The sequence below is a fragment of the Anomaloglossus baeobatrachus genome, chromosome 3, assembly GCF_048569485.1.
Source record: "Anomaloglossus baeobatrachus isolate aAnoBae1 chromosome 3, aAnoBae1.hap1, whole genome shotgun sequence".
NCBI lineage: Eukaryota > Metazoa > Chordata > Amphibia > Anura > Aromobatidae > Anomaloglossus > Anomaloglossus baeobatrachus.
Window position 1 is genome coordinate 302,885,610 of NC_134355.1, and position 24,039 is coordinate 302,909,648.

Sequence of the window (24,039 nt, forward strand, 5' to 3'; positions counted from 1 at the left end):
GACAGAAATGTTATTAATAAAACTAAAAAAAGTAAAGTCATAGAAGCATTTCACATCATATATTCAACAGCACAGATATGTAACACAAATAAACTAATTACCAAAGTAATGTAAAGTACTTTATCATGAACTCCTTATTAGAGATGAGCCAACCTTATTCTCAGGGTTCGGACTTGGAAAATGACGTGAAAATCTCCCTGGTGAGTACCACACTGTGCTGGTGTCTGAGTGATATGGAGCATTTTGCATGTTTTGGGAAGTGCGTGATCAACTCAAATATTACTTACATTCTGCGTTCTGAGATGTATTGTTCATGGAGAAATAAAAAAAAACTCCACCCACCCACCTCCGAAAATGTTTTGCTTTCAGCTCCAAGCAAATCACTTCCGGAGGTGGGTGGGCGGTGCTTTATTTTTTTTTTTAATTTCTCCATGAACATTACATCTTAGAACACAGAATGTGAGTCAAATTTAAGCCAATCACACAGTTTCCTCAGCGCGCACAAAGCTGCACAGAGATTTTCACAGCATTTTCCAAGCCCGAACCCCATGCCTCGAGCCTGAAGTTCGCTCAACTCTACTTCTTATTCTAGAGCCTTTTGATAAACAACATTCTTTGTTTTTCCTTCCGGTGCAAAGATAAACAGATTTTTGGCAGTTCCAACTCTTGAACAGGCCACATAAAGTTGACCATGAGAAAAGCATGGAGATTGCAAATTGATTCCTGCTACTTTCAAGGACTGTCCCCGAGCCTTGTTAATGGACATTGCAAATGCCAGTCGAACTGGAAACTGGAGGCGTTTAAAATCAAAAGGGAAATCAGATGGAATGAGTGGAATTGTTGGAATGAAAACGTCCTCTCCTTTGGCACATCCTGTCAAAATGGTTGCTTCAATTACGTGTGGAAACAGGTTCTTAATCAAGAGTCTTGTTCCATTACACAGCTTTGGTGGATCTAAATGTCTCAAACACAGGATAGGTGCTCCAGGTTTAAGAAAGAGGTTATGCGGAGGAATTCCATGTGGTTCCAAGGAGTTGAGGAACTCTGTAGGATAGAATAATGCTTGAGCAGGGTCTGTCACTGTATCCACTGACTTGTAGATCATGCACACACCTGGAAGGAGATTTAGAATTTGAATATTTATCTTGTTGACACTATCATTCTTGGGAGCTAGAATGGCTCTTTCACACAGCCACCAAGACTTTCTAAAGTTGCATTGAATGTTTGGAAAAACCTTTGCTTTTAGCTCCTCAATGGTTGTCACAATGTTACAAAAGTTGCTTGGAAACATGATCTATCCATTTGCTGAGTTTACTGGTGCCTTCCCATCTCCAATATTCAGCAGCTGGCTTGAGAACAGTCCAGCAGAATCATCAGCTGTCCTGTGAACTCTCATGTTTGTGTGCAGCAATATTTTCTTCACATGTCTCCAAAGGTGCGATGCTTTGAGACAGGCATTGAGTTCATCTGCAGACGTTGACTTTGGAATTACAGGTAGTGTTTGACGAAAGTCACCAGCCAAAACAATAACTGCACCTCCCATAATAGAATTATTTCCACGCAAGTCTTGGAGCAGTCTGTCCACCGCTTCCAAAGCCTTCTTGTGTGACATGGTGCATTCATCCCAAATGATGGCATTGCACTTTTGAAGCACTATTGCCTGTCCTGATCCCTTAGCAATGTTACACACTGGGCTGTTACTGTGAGACAGGTTAAGTGGTAGCTTGAATTTTGAATGTGCTGTCCTACCACCAGATAAAAGTGTAGCTGCAATTCCAGAAGCAGCCACTGCAAGGGCAATTTTTTGTTGTTGCCGAAATTTTGCCAGGAGCAAGTTGATTAAAAATGTCTTTCCTGTTCCTTCTGGAGCATCTAGGAAGACAATCCCACTTTTGTTGGTTACTTGGAAACTTAAAATTTGGTTGTACGCATCTCTTTGGTCTGGTACCAATAGTGGTTCGTTATGAGAGACAAATGCTGTGAGTTCATCAATGTTGTAGTCTGTTTCTATGAAGATCTCCCTGCACATTTGGTTAACTTCCTGATTTCTTATTGGAGTAGGCAAGCCAAGCAGATGTAATGCTTTTCCCGACATTTCAATGCTCTGGTCTTCAAGGAGAATTAAGGCTTTGTTGAAAATGTTTTCAGTATAGTTGACAAGTTGCTGAGGATTTTCTTTTTTAACCTGCATGAGGATGTCCTCACAGAGTTCATTTTTGTACTTTGTCCAAATTTGAAGGGGATTTGAAATGTTACAGGTTGTTAGAAGAATAGCAAAGAGGTATCTTAATCATTTTGGGGTTTGTGTGGCTGCTGCTTCACTCAGAGTCATGTCCCAGTGTCCATCATTTTCCAGAAGTCCTTGTGTCATGATGTATTTTACCTTCTCACTGTATTTGCTGTAATACTATGTCAGGATGTGATGTCACTTTCCTTTGGTTGTACTTACTGAACACTTTGAAATGTCTTGGGATGTAAGTAACCATACCTTCCCCCCATCTCCTGTGTCTCTGGGCCCATAATGCAATTATCTCTTGTCCACACAGCCAGGGGAACTTCTCATTGTTTCGTAAGCAGTGGATAACGCCAACTACACAAACCTGTAGACATCTCGGAGCCAACCTTCTAGAATCTTCTAGTGGGCCCAACCATTGCATAGACCCCTACCCTTGAGGGGCGGGCCCACGAGCTCAAACAATTCACTCCTGTTTCTAAATGCAGTTGGGAGTTGAGTTTTTGAAGAGGAAGGGAGCGAGATCTGATTCTGCGGACAGACCTCGCCGTCCAGTGGATTGTGTGGGATTTCTGGGACTCTGAAAAGGACTATTACGTTGTGATCTGGCACTTTGGATTATCGGGAGGTGCCCCTGAATCTGTTTTATTTGGACTTGTCGTGTGCTGTTCCTGTATTCCTGTTAGTAAACCTGTTGGATCATCCTCGGCCTGTTGTCTCTCTTTGCTCTGATGTACACCCCGTCACAAACTGGTGGCAGCGGCGGGATCAGAGCAGAAGAAATGGAGGACAACAGCCAATCGACGTCTGAAACCAGAACCTCAGGATACAGGAACTGGACTGTGGCGAGTCTACAAACAAAGGCCCGTGAATTAGGTGTCGGCTACAAAGGACTCTCTAAGGAGCAACTAATTGAGGCATTGGAACACGCTTGCCTGCAAGATGGCACCGAGGAACAATTTCCACAGCAAGGGGAGCAAAGACGGGAGCCGGAGGTGAATACCCAAAAAAGTCAATGGGTTGTGTGGTACAAGGAAAAAATGGCACTGCTTGGAGATGAGGCCACCATAGAAGATAAGAGGGAGGCCATGCGTGGAGCTGAAGAGAAGGAGCGCAGGATGGAGGAGATGGCATTGCTGGATAAGCAGCTCGCTGTGGAAGCCGCGAGAGGTTCCAGACAGACTGTAACCCCAGCACCCATCATGAGGGAACTTCCCAGAGTGTCCCGCAAAGACTTCAAGCAGTTTAATGAGGCTGCTGGTGACATTGAGGGCTTCTTCCAGGACTTTGAGCATCAGTGTCGATTAATGGAAGTCCCAGAAAGGGAGCGCGTCCGGCATCTGGTTGGGCTCTTAGAGGGTGGAGCTGCTGCAGCCTATAGAGCTATGGACCCTCGGTGGAACTGTGAGTATGCGGATATTAAACAGACTATTCTAGAACATTATGCTGTAACGCCAGACACTTACAGGACTCAGTTCCGTACTCTAGCATGTGATGAGGAAGTGTCCTTCAAGATGTATGCCCACAAACTCAAACATCTGTGGCATCGTTGGTTGGAGGCAGAGGAGGCCTTAACCTTGGAGACCGTCCTCCAGGTCCTCCTAAAAGAGCAGTTTTACTTCAAGTGCCCCGCTGAGATCCGGGAATGGGTGCGTGAAAGGAGACCAGCCACTGTGGAGGAAGCTGCAGCTCTAGCTGATGAGGCTCTCACCATCAAGCCTCAGTGGAAAAAACTACTACCCAGTGAGAAAAAAAACACCAACCCCCCAACGCTGGTGGCCCCTGGTCCTTCTGGCCCCAATGTTCACCATCACCCTAGACCGTCAACTCATGGGGACCTTCGTGTGACTGTGCCTCGCATTACTCATGCTCCACCTTTGGGAATACGACGCGGAGGAAGAATCCCAGAGCGCAGATGTTATGGATGTGGGCAGCCTGGGCACATGCAATTCCAATGTCCAGGTGTTCGTAGACAGAACAGCTACAGACCGCCTTTGCCTGTTCATTACCTACAGACACCTTCACCAGGAGAAGAGCTGGATTCTGTGCCTGATGACTTGCCAAGTGACTCAGATATCCTGGCTCCCCTACCCGGAGTCTATGGGGTGCGAGCTCCAGCCACTGTTCTTCTGATCTTCAGGACAAACATCTACAGGAGGTCGTGCTGGATGGCCAAAAAGTTGTTGGCTTCCTTGACACTGGGGCTTTCCTCACCATAGCCGATCCCCGAGTAATTCAACCACAAGCAATTCAAAAGGGACCAGGAATTGCCATTGAACTGGCAGGAGGTACCCAGAGATATATTCCAAGAGCGAGTGTGACCCTGGATTATGGCTTTGGGGCAAAACAATGTGTGGTCGGTGTGATGAGCGGCCTCCCTGCAGACGTTCTTCTAGGAAATGATGTGGGGAATCTTCATTGCCACTTTGTCGGTGCGGTAACCAGAAGTCAAGCCAAGAGAGCAGCCCATGTGGACGTGTACAACCAATCCATGGAACTGAGGCCACCAGAACTGCCATTACAGCCGGTGAGTGATTCTTCTTGTGGGGATAATATGAATGTTACTTGGGATAAAGTTCAGTTTAGACAAGAAGTAGAGACTGACCCCACCCTTGCTAGTTTTAGAACTCGGGCTGAAATAGGGCAGCTAGGGGAAAACGGAGAAAGAATTATCAGAGAAAATGGACTTCTGTATCGGGTTGCCAATGCCGACTCCCTAGATAAGCCCTGGACTTATAGCAAACAGCTGATTGTTCCTCAGAAGTACAGAATTCCCCTATTACACCTGGCTCATGACATTCCTACGGCTGGCCATCAAGGCAAAACCCGCACCGAGAGACGATTGACTCAAACTTTTTATTGGCCGGGGATTTCCCAAGCAGTGGCGCATTTCTGCCGAACTTGTGACATATATCAGCGTAGAGGGCGACCCGGAGATCACCCAAAGGCACCCCTGCAACCGCTCCCTATAATAGAAGAACCCTTTCAAAGAGTAGCTGTTGATATCATTGGACCTCTGGCCAAACCAAGTAAATCTGGAAAGCAGTACATTCTCACTGTTGTGGATTACGCCACCCGATATCCAGAAGCCGTGGCCTTGTCAAGTATCTCTGCAGCCAAGGTGGCCGAGGCCTTGGTTATTATTTTTACCAGAGTAGGATTCCCCAGTGAGATCTTGTCGGACCAAGGCTCCCAGTTTATGTCAGAGTTGGTCCAGTGTCTGTGGCGCACCTGTGGAGTACGAGCGATCCGAACGACCCCGTATCATCCCCAAACAAATGGACTTTGTGAACGATTCAACGGCACTCTGAAGAATATGCTGAGGGCCTTCACGGACCGAGATTCAGACTGGGAGAAGTACCTACCCCATCTCTTGTTTGCCTATCGGGAAGTTCCCCAGGAGTCCACTGGGTTCTCCCCCTTTGAACTACTCTATGGAAGAAAGGTCCGAGGACCCTTAACCCTGCTCAAGGAATACTGGGAGGGGCAAGTTGAAGATACAGGAACCCCTGTTGTCCCTTATGTCCTAAAGCTGCGAGAAACCTTGGCCCAACTTGCTAGTTTTGCACAGAGTCATTTGCGTATGGCTCAAACCAGACAGAAGACATGGTATGACCGTAACGCACGCTATCGGGAGTTTGTAGAAGGACAACAAGTCTTAATGATTGTTCCCCATCGGCAGAATAAACTGCAGACCACATGGGAGGGTCCCTTCCGGGTTCTCAGAAAACTGAATGATACCAATTACCTTCTTGCTTTAGATGATCAGGGGCTAAGGCAAAAGACTGTCCATGTGAATATGATTAAGGAGTACCATGACCGGAACATTCCAATGATAGCAAGCTGTCGGTTGGCTTCAGAAGATGGTCAAGAGGATGAGGACTCTCTACCTGATCTCGTGGAAGCAGCGAGAGCCCCATCCACTGTGGAACAGGTTCCCCTGGGAGATTACCTGGACTCCTTACAGAAAATCCAGATGCTGGAAGTGCTTCAACAGAGACGGGCTGCTTTCTCATCCCAACCAGGTCGAACCACCGTCACCCAACATCATGTGGACACTCAGGGCATCCGTCCCATACAACTGGCTCCTTACCGGGTACCTGAATCAGTTCGAAACACCATGCAGCACGAACTGGAGGAGATGTTACAGCTTGGGGTAATCCAGGCCTCCCATAGCCCTTGGGCCTCCCCTGTGGTGTTAGTACCCAAGAAGGATGGGAGTACTCGATTTTGTGTGGACTATCGGCGACTAAACGACCATACCGTCAGCGATCCTTACCCAATGCCTCGTATTGACGAACTTCTAGACCGACTGGCTGGGTCCCGATATGTCACTACCTTGGATCTCAGTAAGGGATACTGGCAGATCCCTCTAACGGACGAAGGGAGAGAACGGTCCGCTTTTATAACCCCCTTTGGTCTGTATGAATTTCTAAGCATGCCTTTTGGAATGAAAAATGCCCCGGCCACCTTCCAGAGAATGGTGGATCAGATCCTCCGGGGATGTGATGACTTTGCTTGTGCCTACTTGGATGATATCGCCGTCTTCAGCCACACATGGGAGTAACATCTGAATCAAGTAGCCATTATTTTGGACCTGATTCTTGCAGCCGGCCTAACTATTCGACCCGATAAATGCCAATTGGGGATGGGGGAAGTCCAGTACCTAGGACATAGAGTGGGAGGAGGGAAGCTCCGACCTGAGCCTGCCAAAATCCAGGCTATTAGAGACTGGCCTGTACCCCAAACTAAGAAACAAGTTATGGCTTTTCTGTTCACTGCCAGTTATTACCGAAAATTTGTTTCTCATTTCAGTACTGTGGCCAAGCCTCTTACCGACCTGACCAAGAAAACAATGCCCCGGCTGGTGATCTGGACTCCAGCCTGTGATGAGGCTTTTAACCGGCTGAAGGATGCTTTGATCTGCGATCCTGTCCTGGCTGCTCCAGACTACAAGAGGAGATTCATTGTGCAAACGGATGCCTCTGCTTATGGACTGGGAGCTGTCCTCAGCCAGGTGAATGCAGCTGGGGACGAGCACCCCATCGCCTATCTCAGCCGGAAACTGCTGGACCGAGAAGTGGCCTATGCAACTGTTGAGAAGGAATGTCTGGCTGTAGTGTGGGCCCTTAAGAAACCACGGCCGTATCTGTATGGACGGGAATTCACTGTGGTTACTGATCACAATCCCCTCACCTGGCTGAACAGAGTCTCTGGGGACAATGGACACTTACTGCGATGGAGCCTGGCTCTGCAGCCCTATAACTTTACCATACAATATAGAAGGGGCAGCCAACACCAAAATGCAGATGGACTGTCCAGGCAAGAGGAGCCTTGAGTCCTGTCAGCCATGCCTGCGTGTACTTACCCAGCGACCTGTAGAGGTCCCTAGTACGTACACAAGTTGGGAGGGGAAGGAATTGTCATGATGTATTTTACCTTCTCACTGTATTTGCTGTAATACTATGTCAGGATGTGATGTCACTTTCCTTTGGTTGTACTTACTGAACACTTTGAAATGTCTTGGGATGTAAGTAACCATACCTTCCCCCCATCTCCTGTGTCTCTGGGCCCATAATGCAATTATCTCTTGTCCACACAGCCAGGGGAACTTCTCATTGTTTCGTAAGCAGTGGATAACGCCAACTACACAAACCTGTAGACATCTCGGAGCCAACCTTCTAGAATCTTCTAGTGGGCCCAACCATTGCATAGACCCCTACCCTTGAGGGGCGGGCCCACGAGCTCAAACAATTCACTCCTGTTTCTAAATGCAGTTGGGAGTTGAGTTTTTGAAGAGGAAGGGAGCGAGATCTGATTCTGCGGACAGACCTCGCCGTCCAGTGGATTGTGTGGGATTTCTGGGACTCTGAAAAGGACTATTACGTTGTGATCTGGCACTTTGGATTATCGGGAGGTGCCCCCGAATCTGTTTTATTTGGACTTGTCGTGTGCTGTTCCTGTATTCCTGTTAGTAAACCTGTTGGATCATCCTCGGCCTGTTGTCTCTCTTTGCTCTGATGTACACCCCGTCACACCTTGTCTCTGGCAAGCTTCCCTAAATGTTTCACAGACATGGCCTCCAACAGTTTTCAGGTCAGAAAATGATGTTGGGCCCTTGACAACATGAAGTAACATACGCAGGTAGAAGCACTCTACATTTGATGGATGAACAGTGTAGACGCAACCAAGAGTATCATTTGCTTTGACCCCTGGATGACCTTCAATGTCAAGCCCCTGTTTCCTCCATTCCAGTGTTTTTCTGGATGCGTTCCAAATGTAGTACTTTGGTACATCACAGAAGAGAATTATTTTTGCAAATGAATCTTGTTGACATAGTTCAAAAAATGCCAAGAGGGTGGTTTTAGGTGTAGTTAGAAGCTGCTCGCGCAACTTTGCTAGGTCAAAGTAAATCCTCTGTCCATTTTCCAAGTGAACACTGAGATGCACAACTGATGGGTAGCACTCATGAATTGAGAACCCTAGTATTCTCCAAACAGCTTCATTGCTACTGATGTACCTGCCCATCTGGAATGCCTGCACTTTATCAATAATAGGTCAATTTTTCTGGAGTTCATAAACTGCTTGATCACTTCCTTTGTGGACATATTTGCATACGTACTTGATTGATTTCACAGTGTGGCAAGATTCTACGTTGATGTGGGCCTGAACAATTTTACAGAGCAGAGGATTGTAAGGCACCACCCACTTGTTGTCAATTTCGATCTCTTGGAGTGATGTTCCAACCCGCATTTTGAGTTTTGCTGTGAAACCGCCATCCCTTGGTTCTCTTCTTCAGTAGACTGGATATCCATCTTGTCCTGTTTGTGTTTCTTGTACAAGGTTTCGTGGGTAATTCTTTGAACACCTGCCATTAACCATGCAGGGACAATTTTTGTTGAGGCTCCCAAAGGGACCATGGATCGTGTTCTTTGTAATGGTGTCAAACAGCAATGGGTCATTCTCAGGGTCTGGCAATTTGGCACTAATGATATTGTCAATTTCGGTAGGCTGTAATTTGAGTTTGAGCCAGACTAAGATATGGGAATGAGGAAGGCCTCTTTTTTGCCATTCAAATGAATACATCCAGCACTGTGTCTCGCCATAAATGTATGCTTTTGTAATCAAATGAATCATTTTTGCAACTTTTCTTTTAAAAACTCGTGCAATGATGTCATGGCGATTCATAGATTTTTGACCTGGTAAAAGGTGCCCTCTGATTTCCTCCCAATCAGGATTGCAAGTGAAGGTAATAAAAAGATCTGGACGGCCATACTTCCCTCACATAAGTCATTGCATCTTGTGTGTATTCATGCATGTGACGTGGGCTTGCAGAGCATCATAGGACCTGTGAATTTCTGCTACTCGTTGTAAACCATTGTGTCATGCTTCTGGTGTCACAGCACTGCTCCTTACCCACTGATCCGGTCTTACCATCACGGCACGGCTCCTACCCACTGATCCAGTCCACGTGCCCACTGGTCATTGCTGCCGCTCCCGCTCGTGCTCTCCTGCGTCCTGTCCCTGGTCTCTTGTGTCTGACTCTGATTCTTAGGCACATGCATGTGTATAGGGCGGGGCCGCGTCCACTCACCTAGTCTTATAGGCCCAGCACTCCTGAAGCAGGATATGACATGTTACAGGGACAGAGTATATAAGACTCCCCTTTCCATGTGGGCGGCGCCTGATCAACGTGTTCTGTAAGCTAGGTGTTCAGGTCTCCTAGTGCCTTGCCTCTCTCTAACCCTGTGTCTTCCACAAAGCCAGCCCTGCTACCTTAACCTGGTCCTGACTGCAGATTGCCCAGGAAGTCTTCCGGTGACTGTCGGCTGTGAATCCCATGATCTGCCTTCAGCCTGAACCTGTCTCCGATCCCCGACTTCACCTGGTGACCTCTGCCCTCACGTCCAGCAGGATCCAGATCCCGCCTGATGTTTCTACCCGGTACCTGAACCTGGTCTCCGTCATTTGCATTGCCTCCAGGAACTCTGACTCTAGAGACATCTTGCAACCAGTCCCCTGAAGGACGCTGACCCAGTACCACTAGTGCTCCAGCTACCATGCATCTAGGCCCTCTGGTGGGGTGATCGGACAGTCCCTGTACAGGGGTTAGCTCCGGGTTGCCTCACTGGAGGAGTCCGGTGCACGGCCCAGAGGATCCAGCACCAGGACCCAACAGATTGATCAGGCCATGGATTCCACCGGAGCACAAACGTCTGAACTGGCTGAACTGTGCCAGGAACTGGTGCGACAGCGCGAGACCCTCACCCGCATACTGAATTTCCTGACATCTGTGGACAGCCGTTTGTATACATTACAGACCGCAGCTGCGTCCTCTTCGACGCAAACAGCGACTGCATCTGCATCCGTTTCCTCCTCGGTGTCGAAACTTCGCCTAGCTGCTCCGCCTCAATATGCTGGGGACTCCAAGACCTGTAGAGGTTTCCTAAATCAATGCTCCCTGCTTTTTGAATTGCTTCCACCCCTCTTTGCCTCTGACCGAGCAAAGGTGGCTTTTGTGATGTCCCACCTGGAAGGTGAAGCATTGGCCTGAATAAATCCTTTATGGGAGAATGAGGAGCCAGTGACTACTGAGATCTCGGAATTTCTTCTGGCCTTTCGTAGCACCTTCGATGAACCGGGACGTACCACCGCGGTTACCTCTTCGTTACTCTGGCTTCGCCAAGGATCCCTAACGGTGGGCCAGTACGCCGTTCAGTTTCGCACGCTTGCTTCTGAACTAGGATGAAACAATGAGGCATTGACGGCGGCCCTTTTGGGAGGGCCGCATCAAGTATGAACTAGCCGGTCGCGACGTTCCTCGTATGCTCTGATCTCTTTAGCTACCTGGATTGATCTACGTTTTCAGAAACGATCCATGGAAGTATCTCGGGAGAGGCGACCAATCCGTCATACCTCCATTCCGCAGAAATTGACCGTTTCCCCGCCATCCTGCGATTTTACTTCCGAACCCATGCAAGTAGACAGACTGAGATAATCCGAGCAACGCCGAGCAGAATGGCTCGCTAAAGGCCTGTGTTTCTACTGCGAAGATGGCACACACCTGCTCCGCTCTTGCCCTGAGAGACCAGGAAGACCCCAAGTCCAAGGGTTGGTGGGAACCGCCACCCTTGGTACCAGAACCCTCTCAGTTCCAGTTACACAGACTGTCCAGGTGACAACCGAGAAGTCCCAGTTCACGGCAGAAGCTTACATTGATTCGGGGGAAGCGGGCAATTTCATCCAACAGGCTACTGTGGACTGATATTGCATACCCAACATCCCGCTTGATAAACACCTCAGGTTTGCCTCCGTGGACAGAAGACCTTTACATGAACCTGTCTTGTTTATAACCGAACCTGTGAGACTTCGTGTTGGCACTCTGCACACCGAGACAATTGCTCTATATATGTAAACCCAAGAATGGCCCATGCACTCCTGCTGGGTCTGCCTTGTTGCGACTCCATGATCCTGTCGTCAGTTGGCTGTTACACCTCGTGACTCTCCGGTTGCAAGGAATGAGGTAGTCTCCCATTCCTTGTCTGCGACGAGCCCTTCTGATCAGCAGCGCCGAAGGTCTAGGAGACTGCGCGGTCTTCAGGAGATGCCTGCTCACAGACACAGCTGAAGGGTGACACCTAGTGGTTCTTCCTTTGCAAGGAATGAAGCGGTCTCTCATCCCTTGCTTGCCACGTGCCCTCCTGCTGAGCATCACCGAGGGTCTGAGAGGTTGCACAGTGTGCAAAGGATGGATGCTCAGGGAAGCAGCAGGACTTCTCTTATCTCTGCACATTGTGAAACCGAGGATCCCGCCTTTATGACCCAGAGGCAGGATGATGAGCATGTGCCCCACGTGATGTCTTCTGATTCGCTCACTGATATCACACGGCCCGATGACGAGGCTGGTGATGTGCTGAATCCTGACTGACCGGGCCAGGACGTCACGAATCTTGATTGCGTCACGTCCGTCTCGCGCCCGCCCTTGGGTGGAGCTACGCCTCCTTAAAAGCTCCCCCTGCCTTTATGGCGGCGCGCGACCGTCCTTCTATGTTTGGATGTCTGGCAGCGTGCTGCCATGCCACTTTACAGACGTCATTGTCTTTTGTGGGCTTTGCCCTTGCTGCTTAGGCAGCACCTGGTTTGCAGGTCTTGCCCCTGCCTTGCTGCTCTGGCAGTATTCTGTTTAGCAGGCTGTGTTCCTGTCCCAGGTGAGCTCCTAGAGTCTCTGTCGGACTCACCTATTATTGAAGCACATGTGCGTGGGCACCTCTGTCCTACCCTCGTGCCATATTCCTGTGACTCCCACTAGCACACGTGCGTAGGCACCTCTGTGCGTCCCCGTGCAACAAGTACACCGAACGAGGAGCCCCGAGCCATACAACCCTCACGGGTTAGGGCGGACCGGTGTACATAAATCATCTGTGACATTCCAGACGATCACTAGTAGCAACCCGCTCACTCTTTCCTGACCATAGGAGCGGTCCCTTACACCGCACAGTGGACCTTGACCGGCGGAAGCTGTCCATTTCTCATCTTGGCACGCTTCCCCGGGTCCCCCTCGTAACAGTTGGCGCTCTGGCGCGATCACTCGTTGGGGCCCGTTGTGCCACAACAACTGTCTGCGGCCCGTTCCTCAGTCTCTGGCACCGGAGTCTTTCTTACCGCAAGAACAAGAATAAGAGACGACGCAGTCCAGCGTCGTTCCACGGTCTTTGGCACTGGAGTCATTCGTTCTGCGAGAACAAGCAGACGAGACGACGCAACCCAGCGTTGTTCCGTGGTCTTTGGCACTAGAGTCTTTTATGCCCCAGGATCGAGAAGATGAGACAACTAAGTCTGGCGCTGGTCCTCATGAAGTTGTTCCGGTGACTACATTCCCCCTGGCACAGATTCCTTCTGGGATGTCCTTCATCGCGGAGTCCGACAGACTCGAGGTCCTCCAGTGGGGGCATTCTTCAGAAGCGACTGACCACGCCAGTCGGGAGGACACCCTGAGCGTTATTGGTCGGGCCCATTGGTGGCCGTCTCTCCGTCAGGATGTTGCCTCCTTTGTCTCTGCCTTTCCGTCCTGTGTCCAGACCGCGATGACTGAGCCGGTGGTCCTTGGTTCCCTCTCTCCTGCTGCTGGTACTCTCCCTCTCCCCGTTGCTGCTGACAAGGGGTGTCCGGTAAGAGGTGTAGTGGCCAAGAGGAGGGTGTGGGGTCGGCGGTCATTCCCTGTTGATGGGCTGATTTGCGGCCCAGAGGCCCTCACGTCCAGCAGGATACAGATCCCGCCTGATGTTTCTACCCGGTACCTGAACCTGGTCTCCATCATCTGCATTGCCTCCAGGAACTCTGTGACTCTAGAGACATCTTGCTATCAGTCCCCTGAAGGACGCTGATGCAGTACCACTAGTGCTCCAGCTACTGTACATCTAGGCCCTCTGGTGGGGTGATCAGACAGTCCCTGGACAGAGGTTAGCTCTGGGTTGCCTCACTGGAGGAGTTCGGTGCATGGCCCAGAGGATCCACCACCAGGACCTAACACATTGTTTCTTTTCTGAAGCACAATGTCACGGCTTTGAAATTAATTTCCAACAATCAAGATAGCTACCTCATCAAATGTGGGGGCATTGAAACGTCGCTGATGTTCACTTTGTGGTGTTTTGTCAGCTCTAATTAGAATCGTCACTTGGCATGCATTCAAGGGCAGTCTTGAAAAGTTGAACATATGGATTATTTAAGTGAAAGAACTGTTGCAAGTTAGTGACAATATCAAGTCGAGTGTTTGGAATTAAAGAGCACCTCTGCTGAGCCTCTGCTTCTACATTTCCCATAAAGTAGAGTTAAAGAAATTGAGGTTCTTTTCCTTGTATTGGAAGCAGTGAGCCAATTGAGTGGTAAATCTGTCCTTGAACTTTGAACATGGGCATAAATCCAGTTGTACAAACTTCTCTTGTTGCACCAAATGAAGTCATTTGGAAGCAGGAGTTGTACTTCCTTATGTTGTCCAAGAAATGTTTTGATGTTGCTGTGGTGCCTGTTATCAGAGACTTCAGGGGATCAGGTGGTGGCAGGAGAGGAAGAGGTTTTACCTTGCCATTTGCATAGCATAAACCTGGCGGTTAATCTTTCCACCTCAGGGCATTGCAGTACATGTGTCGCGGGCGGAGGAGGGGACGCCGCGCTCTCCCACTGCTCGGGTCCGGCTGCCGCTGCTGCTGCGGCCTGCTGCTGCTCGGTGGCTCGAGCGATGGGCCGGATCCCGGGGACTCGAGCGGCGCTCCTCGCCCGTGAGTGAAAGGGGTTTGGTTTTTGGGATAGTTTATTGTCCGTGACGCCACCCACGGTTGTGGTGATGGTAAGAACACCACCGCTGCTCTATATGGGGATCCCGGGAGCGGTGACAGGCAGCAGCAAAGTTGTTGTTTCTTTCCTCCGTGGGTAGGGGGTAGTTGTCCCGGGGCCCAGTGATGAGTTGGAGGATTGTGGACAGGCGGGTTATGGGACCTGTGGAGGTGCAGGGGGCGCAGGGGCAGCGCTGTGCCGCACGGCACGGAGGTACTCACTCAGCCAGTAAACACGACACAGTTCTCGGTAAACAAACGGCTGGTTGGACGGGTCCCTCGGACGGCCACGGTGCTGATGTTCCCTACAGTTAGTGGTGATAGTCTCTTTCCTGCACCTATGTGTTGTTTGTTGGTAGCGATGGATTCCCACCGGTAACCCGCTCCCCGGCCTGGATATGAGCCGGAGGAGCCCCTCTCTTGCCCGCAGGCGCTGGCCCTGGGAAACTGGTGCCTTGGCGGTGGTGGTGTCTCCCCTTAACGGTCGGACTGTTGCCTTCAATCGGGACTTAGTTGTTGGGAGACAGAGGTCCCCTTCACTGATGGATTTGGCAAATTATGGCGACTCCTAGCCTTGCCGGGATCCGAAAGGCTCCTGCCCTGGTGCTGACTGTTCTTTGTATACTGCTCCGGTACCGCCGGGTCACCACCCGCCCACGGTCCTTTCGGCAACCTCCGAGCAATCTCTCCTGCAGACGGTCACCGCCGTCTGCCAACCTTGCTGTCTCAGTCCGGGGCACACACCCGGACTAACTTCAGGCTTCTTGCTGTCACTTTCTCTGTCACTACTCTCACTTTTCTTCTTCTCCTTCACTGTTTACTCCTCACACTTCAAACTCCAAACTCTATCTGCCTGGTTCTCCTGCCTCCAGAGCTGTGAACTCCTCGGTGGGTGGAGCAAACCGCCTGGCCCACTCCCTGGTGTGGACACCAGCCCCTGGATGAAGGCAACAAGGATTTCTGTTTTGACTTTGGTGTACCTGCAGGGAATGTGGGGTGCGTGTGGTGTTGTGACCTGTGACCCCTGGCTTGCCCAGGGCGTCAAACATGCAGAGCACATCCATTTTTCCTATATTAACTATTGGATTATCCTGATAGTTGATATCTGGATGGTAGCAGAAGGCAGAGTTTTTTAAATTTCCAACCTTTTCCTCTGTCCTGATGGCAGCAATTCTGATTCTCATACTGGTAATTCGTTCTTCTCTCTGCTGAGAGGTTTCAGTGGCCCTTAAGGAAGCAGCTCTTGTTCTCATGTCTGTAAGTCTTGCTTCTGTCTGCTGAGAGGTTTCAGTGGCTCTTGAGGAAACAGCTCTTGTTCTCATGTCTGTAAGTCGTTCTTCTCTTTACTGAGAGGTTTCAGTAGCCCTTAAGGAAGCAGCTCTTGTTCTCATGTCTGTAAGTCTTGCTTCTGTCTGCTGAGAGGTTTCAGTAGCCCTTGAGGAAGCAGCTCTTGTTCTCATGTCTGTAAGTCTTCCTTCTGTCTGCTGAGAGGTTTCAGAGGCCCTTGAGGAAGCAGCTCTTGTTCTCATGTCTGTAAGTCGTTCTTCTCTCTTGCTGAGAGGTTTCAGTGGCCCTTGAGGAAGCAGCTCTTGTTCTCATGTCTGCCAGCCTTGCTTCCCTTCCTTCAGGTTGGTCATTGAGCCGTCATACAGCTTTTCTCGTAGCGTCTGATAACAATCGTCCAATCAATTTTCTTTTCTTACGAGGCATTATTGTCTGTAACTGACAGTATATAAAACCCCACACAATTAGTATACAGTAAAGGTCCTGTGACTTACATCAGACTCTACAACAACATTACCTAAGTGTCACCACAGAAATCATATAACCTCACACACAAGCTTCTTATACTAAAAATGTCTTTCGTTGCCTATAGAAACCAATCAGAGGTTCTTGACCTCTAACAAAATAGAAGCAGATCTGTGATTGGTTGCTATAGGCAACCTGATAAATCTCCAGGGTAACTGTCAAAACAGCCAATATATTACCTCATAAAACCCCACACAGGGAGTATACAGGTAAGGTCAAGTGAATTACATCAGCCTGGTCATAATAGGAGTCTATAATAACAGATCAGTTCCCAGCTCCATTGACTTTAATGTAGGCATGATTTTGGAGAGTATCTGTAAAGCGCAGGGTTAAATTTTCCCGTCAAAACATAGTCTATGACATTCCCTAAGTCACACGGAGTGTCTGTGCAAGAGTTCGTGATTGTAAATGTCACGGTGCGAATTCTTTAGCGGACATACATACATACATACATACATACATACATACACTGAGCTTTATATATTAGATATATATGGGTTATAAATTTCGTTCAACTTCACAATTGTGTCCCACTTGTTGTTGATTCTTCACCATAACATTAAAATTTTAACTTTATGTTTGAAGCCTGAGATATGGGAAAAGGTTGAAAATTGCATGGGAGCCGAATACTTTCGCAAGGCACTGTATGTCTCAATGTTTTCCTAATTCCAATGGAACCAACAAGGCGTGTCCCCTATCGCCGATTACGTATGCGCTGATGGTGGAGCCCCTGGCAGAGTCTATAAGGTCCTATTGTGGGATTTCTAATATCAATGTGGGAAACACTAAACATGTTATGCGTTTCTATGCTGATGATATTATTATCTCATGCTCAGATGTAGATGTTTCACTGAAGAATGTTATGGCGATTTTAGCAGTATTGTCTTACATTTCTTATTATAAACTTAATGCCACTAAATCTCTTCTTGTTCCTTTTTTATTCCTCAGTTACTTAGGGAGAGACTATCCCAAAGGTTTCCATTTAAGTGTGAAGACGATGGTTTCCCCTATTTAGGCATATTTGTTACTACTATGAATAGGTTGGTGTAAAAAAACATAGGGGCTTTATATAAATACCTTGAAGCAGATTTGGCTCTGTTTTCCTCCACTCCTTTACCATGGTTGGCTAGAGTGCAAACGTTTAAAATGATGTGCGTCCTCAAAATTATGTATTGTCTACAATGTATGACACTCCTGATCCCCAAATATCTTATATCTTCTATACAAATGCTGATTCGGAAATGTATCTGTGTGGATAAGAAGCCGAGAGTATCCTTGAGCTGTCTATTTTTACCTTTTGATATGGGGAGTTTGAGGGTCCCAAATGTCTCAGCATATCATAAAGCAGCTATATTAGAGGACTCGTGTGTTTTTTTGGCAAGGAGACTGTGATCATAGGTGGGATCAAATCAAATCTTTCATATATTTGCATTCCACCCCTAACAAATTTGTGGTATCCCTTCTTTTGGAATCAAAGTCTTCTAATTCCCCTTTAGTCACCTTAGCTACTATTTATGCCTTTACCTGCCTCGTGTTAGGAGAACTTAGTTATATCTGGTCTTTTAAAAAAGTTATTGGTGAGAGCCTTAAGGCCACTTTACACTCTGCGACAGTGCTTGTGATGTCGCTAGCGATCACACTCCCCCCCGTCGTGCGTGCGTCATGGGCAAATCGCTGCCCATGGCAAACAATATCGCAGGTACGCATTATATGAACTTCCTAACGACGTCGCTGTGGCCGGCGAACAACCTCTTTTTTAAGGGGGCGGTTCGTGCAGCGTCACAGCGACGTCACACAGCAGGCCACCAATAGTAGCGGAGGGGCGGATAGCAGCCGCATGAACGTCACTCCCACCTCATTGCCGAAGGACGCAGGAACGCTATTGTTCGTCGTTCCCGGGGTGTCAGACATAGCGATGTGTGCTGCCCCTGGAATGACGAACAACCTGCATCCAGAACAGGGTCTTTAGAATGATATATTGCTGACTTTAACTTAGCTTGTTGGGATAGTAAAGTTAAGGTTGTTATAGCAGACCTATACTCCGTGAATAGTATACATCAATTCACAAAGCTGTTTAAATCTCTTGAGCTCCATCGTCAATCTTTTTATCAGTTTCTTCAGATACACCACCTTCTGATGCACCATTGGATTTTTCTATTGGGAGCACAAATCCGTTGTTATTCAATTATTTGCACTCTAAAGTGAAAGGTTTGGCTACGCTTTTTAAGTATTTTAGTCATCCCTTAGAAGATGGCTATTTGACCTCTATAATTAAATGGGAGAGGGAATTTTTATGCTTTCTCCTCCCTACAGTATGGCATGATGCTACAAAAGGATCCAAGTCTCATCGGCCTGTTTAGGTCATCTAGAACAGGTAAAAGAAAAGTGCAGATGAGATGGTATATGACCCCGATTAAACTATCTAGGTACGTTCCCAACTCTCCTATGGGCCACTTGTGAGGTGGCCTCAGTGATCTCTTGGCGTGACCAAGATCTTTTTGCACCGTTGCCCCACCTCAATTTCCATCCTTCTGCTAACCCTTATGGTGATTGACAGTGCTGCCTTCTCTAAATCCCCAGCGCTGTACAGCCTGACACTGGCAGAGTTCTCTTCCCTCTCGTGTATATAGTGGGCGCTCGTTGCACACATGATCACAGAGCAGTAGGTAGCCAATGCTGGTCTCCATCTCTGTCTCTCTCATCCCTCTGTCCTATCAGCAAACTGTTCTCAAAATTAGACTTAAATTTGAAATGCAACTGATCAATTCAATCATCTCTTTTTAATATGGTAACAAAATTTAACTACTGACTATGCATGTTATTGGCAACACGTTTCATGTCTTTAGTGGCAGAAGAACTCCAAAAGACGACACATGGACATGGTAGAATTTTATGATAGATTCCATAGGAATTCCAGCCTCCTAAAATTAGCAAATACTCATATTACAAATCAGTATAACAGATAAAAACAGTGAGGAAAAATAAAAGCTAAACGAGTCTTATTGGTTGAGTCTTAAGGCCGCTTTACATGCTACGACATCGCTCAAGCGATCTCGTTGGGGTCACGGAATTTGTGACGCACATCCGACCACTTTAGCAATGTTGTTGCATGTGATACCTACGAGCGATTTTGAATTGTCTCAAAAACGTTCAAAATCGCTCATTGGTGACATGCCCCCCTATTCCCAATTATCGTTGCTGCTGCATGTACGATGTAGTTCGTCCTTCCTGCAGCAGCACACATCACTATGTGTGACACCGCAGGAACGAGGAACCTCACCTTACCAGCGGCCGCCTGCAATGCGGAAGGAAGGAGGTGGGTGGGATGTTACATCCCGCTCATCTCCACCCCTCCGCTTCTATTGGGCCCCCCGCTTAGTGACATCGCTGTGACGCCGAACGAACCGCCCCTTAGAAAGGAGGCGGTTTGCCGGTCACAGCGACGTCGCTAGGCAGGTAAGTAGTGTGACGGGTCTGAGCAATGTTGTGTGCCACGGGCAGCGATTTGCCCGTGTCGCACAACCGAAGGGGGCGGGTATGCACGCTAGCGATATCGGTAACGATATTGCAGCATGTAAAGCGGCCTTTATAGAGGTATGACATTCATTTATTCATTTATAAGCATCACACTTACTTATTTCTATGAACATATACTCACAAATACAATGACAGCTTTTATGAAGTTTTGTTAAACATTTCTTTTAATTGGTCTGTACTTCAAAGAAAATTAGATGCATATATATCCCCACAGTTATGTCAAAAAGTATGATGGCTGGTGAGAATTACTATGAGAACTAATGATTCTTTAATAAACACAAGATTACAACCCTACAACTGGGTAAGCACAGGATAATCTGGCACCGAGGGGAAGAAAGCATTCATATACAAATAACAATCAAGACAAGTGATCACATGGATCAGAAATGCACCTTGGTCACAGTGGTAGTTACTATGTCTGGCAAATATTTTGCCCAGTTACTTTCATGGAAAAATGTAGGGGAATCAATGATAGTCATTCAGGGTATACTGAATATGATGAAAGTGAAATTCTCCTTGTATTGTACCAGCACTGCTCTGTATTACAAAAATCACAGATTTCAGCAGATTGTGTTTTCTATGGTCATATTTCTTCTAGTTCTTTTACTATATATACACACAACTCTCATTATCTCCAAAGGGAATATTTACTTAAAGGGAACCTGTCACGTGTAAAAACAATAGTAACTTGCAGATATGGGATGAACTGGCAGGGTAATAGCATTTGAAACCTGCCTGGGATCTGCACATTAAACCTCGCTGCTGGGAGGAAATAAAATATATTCCTCCCGGCAGTATTCGGGAATAAGTCGGGATGGCCTTGGCACAGACTCAGTCACAGCTCTGTGTATGGGGAGAAGCAGCTGTAACTGCTGACAGCTGTGTCTAATTCTGAGCAGCTGTAACCGCGTCCCTCACACTGACTGACAGCTGGGTCTAATGCTAAGCACCTATAACCATGCCCCCCACACTGACTGACAGCTTGGTCTAATGCTAAGCCGCTATAACCACACCCCCCTCACTGACTGACAGTCTCCTCTAATAAGGAGTGGCTATCAGTCAGTAGAGGGAGCGTGGTTACACCCATTGCTCTCCATAAACAGAGCGATGACTGTCCCAGTGCCACAGCTGCCTCCATGACTGAAACTGGAATGCTGTCAGGAGGATTAAAGCTTGTTTCCTCACAGCAGCAGGGTTTAATGTACAGGCACCGGGCTGGTTTCAAACACTATTAACCTTCAGATTAACCCCATATTTACACACTAATATAGAATTTATATGTGGCAGGTTCCATTTAAGTCTGATGATATGCACCTCTCATGATATACGTTTATTTCATTTTATTTAGTTTATCAATTTAATTTTTCCTATGTTGTACATATCTATACATATATCTATGTATCTATATGCGTACGTTGGATTATTTTATTTCTTAAGTCACATTGTCATTTTTGATAGTGAATGTTTGAGAAAGGTCAGGTAGACCGAAAAGTCCCAATTTGCACATTTATGGACCATATTATACAATATTTCTATCACACTTTGTGACCAGCAGGCCACATTTTCTCTACATATAAACCTTTGTTTTCATCCATTTTTTCCTATTTATTGTGTAGAACATCTGTAACGTTAGAACATTAATATTATATACATATATGTGATGAAAATTGACTTCTTTCACTTTTATGTTTTTTTCTAAGCATTCTTTTCTATTCTGTTTTTGTCTTGCAGTTGGATTTATGCATTCACTATTTCCAGATCCATCATCAATAAAATATACACAAAACAAAAAAAATTATGAGACATCTGCCTTAATCTTGTTTACAATGAAAATGTAAAGTTTTTTTTATGTTATTATTGGAACATTCAGCAGGACGGGCAATACCTTCATATCTTTGGCATTGAGACAATTTGATTTAGGTCCAACATCAACAGAATCTCAAACTCTTTAATGAGTTGTCATGTGAAAGTAAAATAAAGCACACCTGGCTTCTGTAGGAACGGCTGCTCTCCTGTCAGTTCTTGTAACTGCTGAAACACATTCAGCCATGGTTGTTTTTTATCATTGCTCAATATACCATTTTTAAAATTGATCAATAAATAATTTAGAATTTTTGTTGATTTTATGGGACAGTCCTGGTTGATTAACTCCTTAAATGGAATCTCGGAGAAGTTGACCAATGACGGAGTCAGACTAACCTCATCTCTGGCTATGATCCACAGACAAATATTCAAATTATATTTATTCTGAAACATCAGAACTTTGAGGGAAATATATACCTAGATGCAGTCGTGTATCCAGATCTGATTTATGCTGCTGATGGTTTGGGAAGCATAAAGCAGGTGACAGCTTCCATAGGAAGCAGCCATTTTTAATTTTAGCTATTTCAATTTATTTCTGCTCATCTTCCAAGAACTATATCTTTTTTATTTCCCCATTGACATAAGGATTTTGCAAATTTGTAAGATTTTTAAAAATGTTGAAAAAATTCTAAGTGCTTTGAAATAGGGAAAAAGTAAACATAATTCTGCTATAAAAAATGATCAACAGTACCTCGCCATTGCAAGGTTTCAAGCTGTTTGATCTCAGACTGACATTCCTAGAGAGCTTAGAGTGTCAGTCTCGCCAGAGCATTCAAAACCATTTCAATTAGCATGGTCTGGGTGCTTGGTGACGTACAAGGGTACCTGACCACACCACCAGGGACAGGGAGCATCGTCTTGCACAGAACAGGGCCAATAGACCAGTAGGCCTCAGGGCTGTTCACTGATGAAAGTCGATTCATGCTGAGCAAAAACATAGGCCACTAATGATGTTGGAGACTAGGAGTGAGCGAACACGAACTGTAAAGTTATGATCCATACCGGACCCTAGGTTTCTGGGTCCTAGACCCGAGCACAGACTTTTACCTGTATGTTCGGTTCCTGTTCAGGTTTGTCATCCAAATAAAACTTGTTGAAAGGTTGTAGAGCAGACAATCAGCAAGCTTTTCCGGGGTGGGCACTTTCGGCCCCAATCGCACCCTGTCAAGTGAAATTCCATGTGAATTATAAATTATTTATTTATTTTTACACTACCATTCAGCATACTGGTGGGCATGTATAGCAGTCTGCAACCAATCAAATATACTGGCACCGAAGGTGAGCTGCAGAAGCAGTGAATATTGATGAACCTTAATTTGTGGGAGAGTCTGACTACAGTGTGATACTCCAGGAAACATGGTATGTTTAACTATCCTGCTCTTACTACCATTTAACTTTAATTTGTATTGTAGTCCCCTTAGCTCTTACTATGGCCATTATACAGCCCAGAACTTCTCGTCTCCATTAACTTGTATGGGGTTTGTTGTCCGGGGTCAAGTTTGGCTGTCAAACCCAATTTTTTTTGCAGTCCGTGCTCTTTTGGCGAACCCGAATATCCATGAATTTGCTCATCACTATTAAAGACATCAAGGATAGCTCTGTGAGAGCCACTGTTGCCACCAGACTAACCTATGGTGGTGGGATTACAGTGTGTCTAGTCAATATAGAACTGCCCTACATATTGTGAATGGTACAGTGACAAGCCCCTACTATTAAATTACTTAATTAATGCAGTCATTGTGACTCTCAATGAACAACAAAGCCTAGTTTCATCTTAATAGACCACAATGCTCCAGCTTATCAACGTTGCATCATTGGGAAACGGCTTCTGGATATTAGTGTACCTCAATTGGAGTGACCTGCACTTTCTGCAGACCTGAATCCCATACAAAATAAATGGAATTTTCTGAGTCGCAGTGTAGAGGCACATAACTCTATACCCCAGAACCTCAATGACCTGACGGCCACTCTTCAAGAAAAGTGGTATGTAATACCGCAGCAGAAAATAACTCCTCTTGTGAACAGCATGAGACGTTGTTGTCAAGCTGTAAATGATGTTCAAGGCAACATGACAAGTTATTGATACATTGACATTTTTTGGGGGAATACCCACATCTATTGTTGTCTTTTGTTTCAATAAGATGTTTGAGATGAGAAAATCATCATTGCATGCTCCTACTTAAATATCCTGCTTACATGATAAAAATATCACTGTAGCGTGAACTTTTTTTGTTTTAAATAAATTTCACCTGAAAGACAAATATCCCT

At 46.6% G+C, this 24,039-nt stretch overlaps 1 protein-coding gene and 1 pseudogene across 1 annotated transcript; both read right to left on the bottom strand.

Moving 5' to 3' along the window:
- Positions 1–583: 583 nt before the first annotated feature.
- LOC142297222 (ATP-dependent DNA helicase PIF6-like) lies at positions 584–1,291 on the bottom strand. The gene has a single exon (XM_075341481.1). It carries the CDS (start codon positions 1,289–1,291, stop codon positions 584–586), a length of 708 nt encoding a protein of 235 aa, XP_075197596.1.
- Positions 1,292–1,294: 3 nt separating this feature from the next.
- LOC142297223 (uncharacterized) overlaps positions 1,295–24,039 on the bottom strand; it is a 43,662-nt pseudogene continuing 20,917 nt past the window's right edge.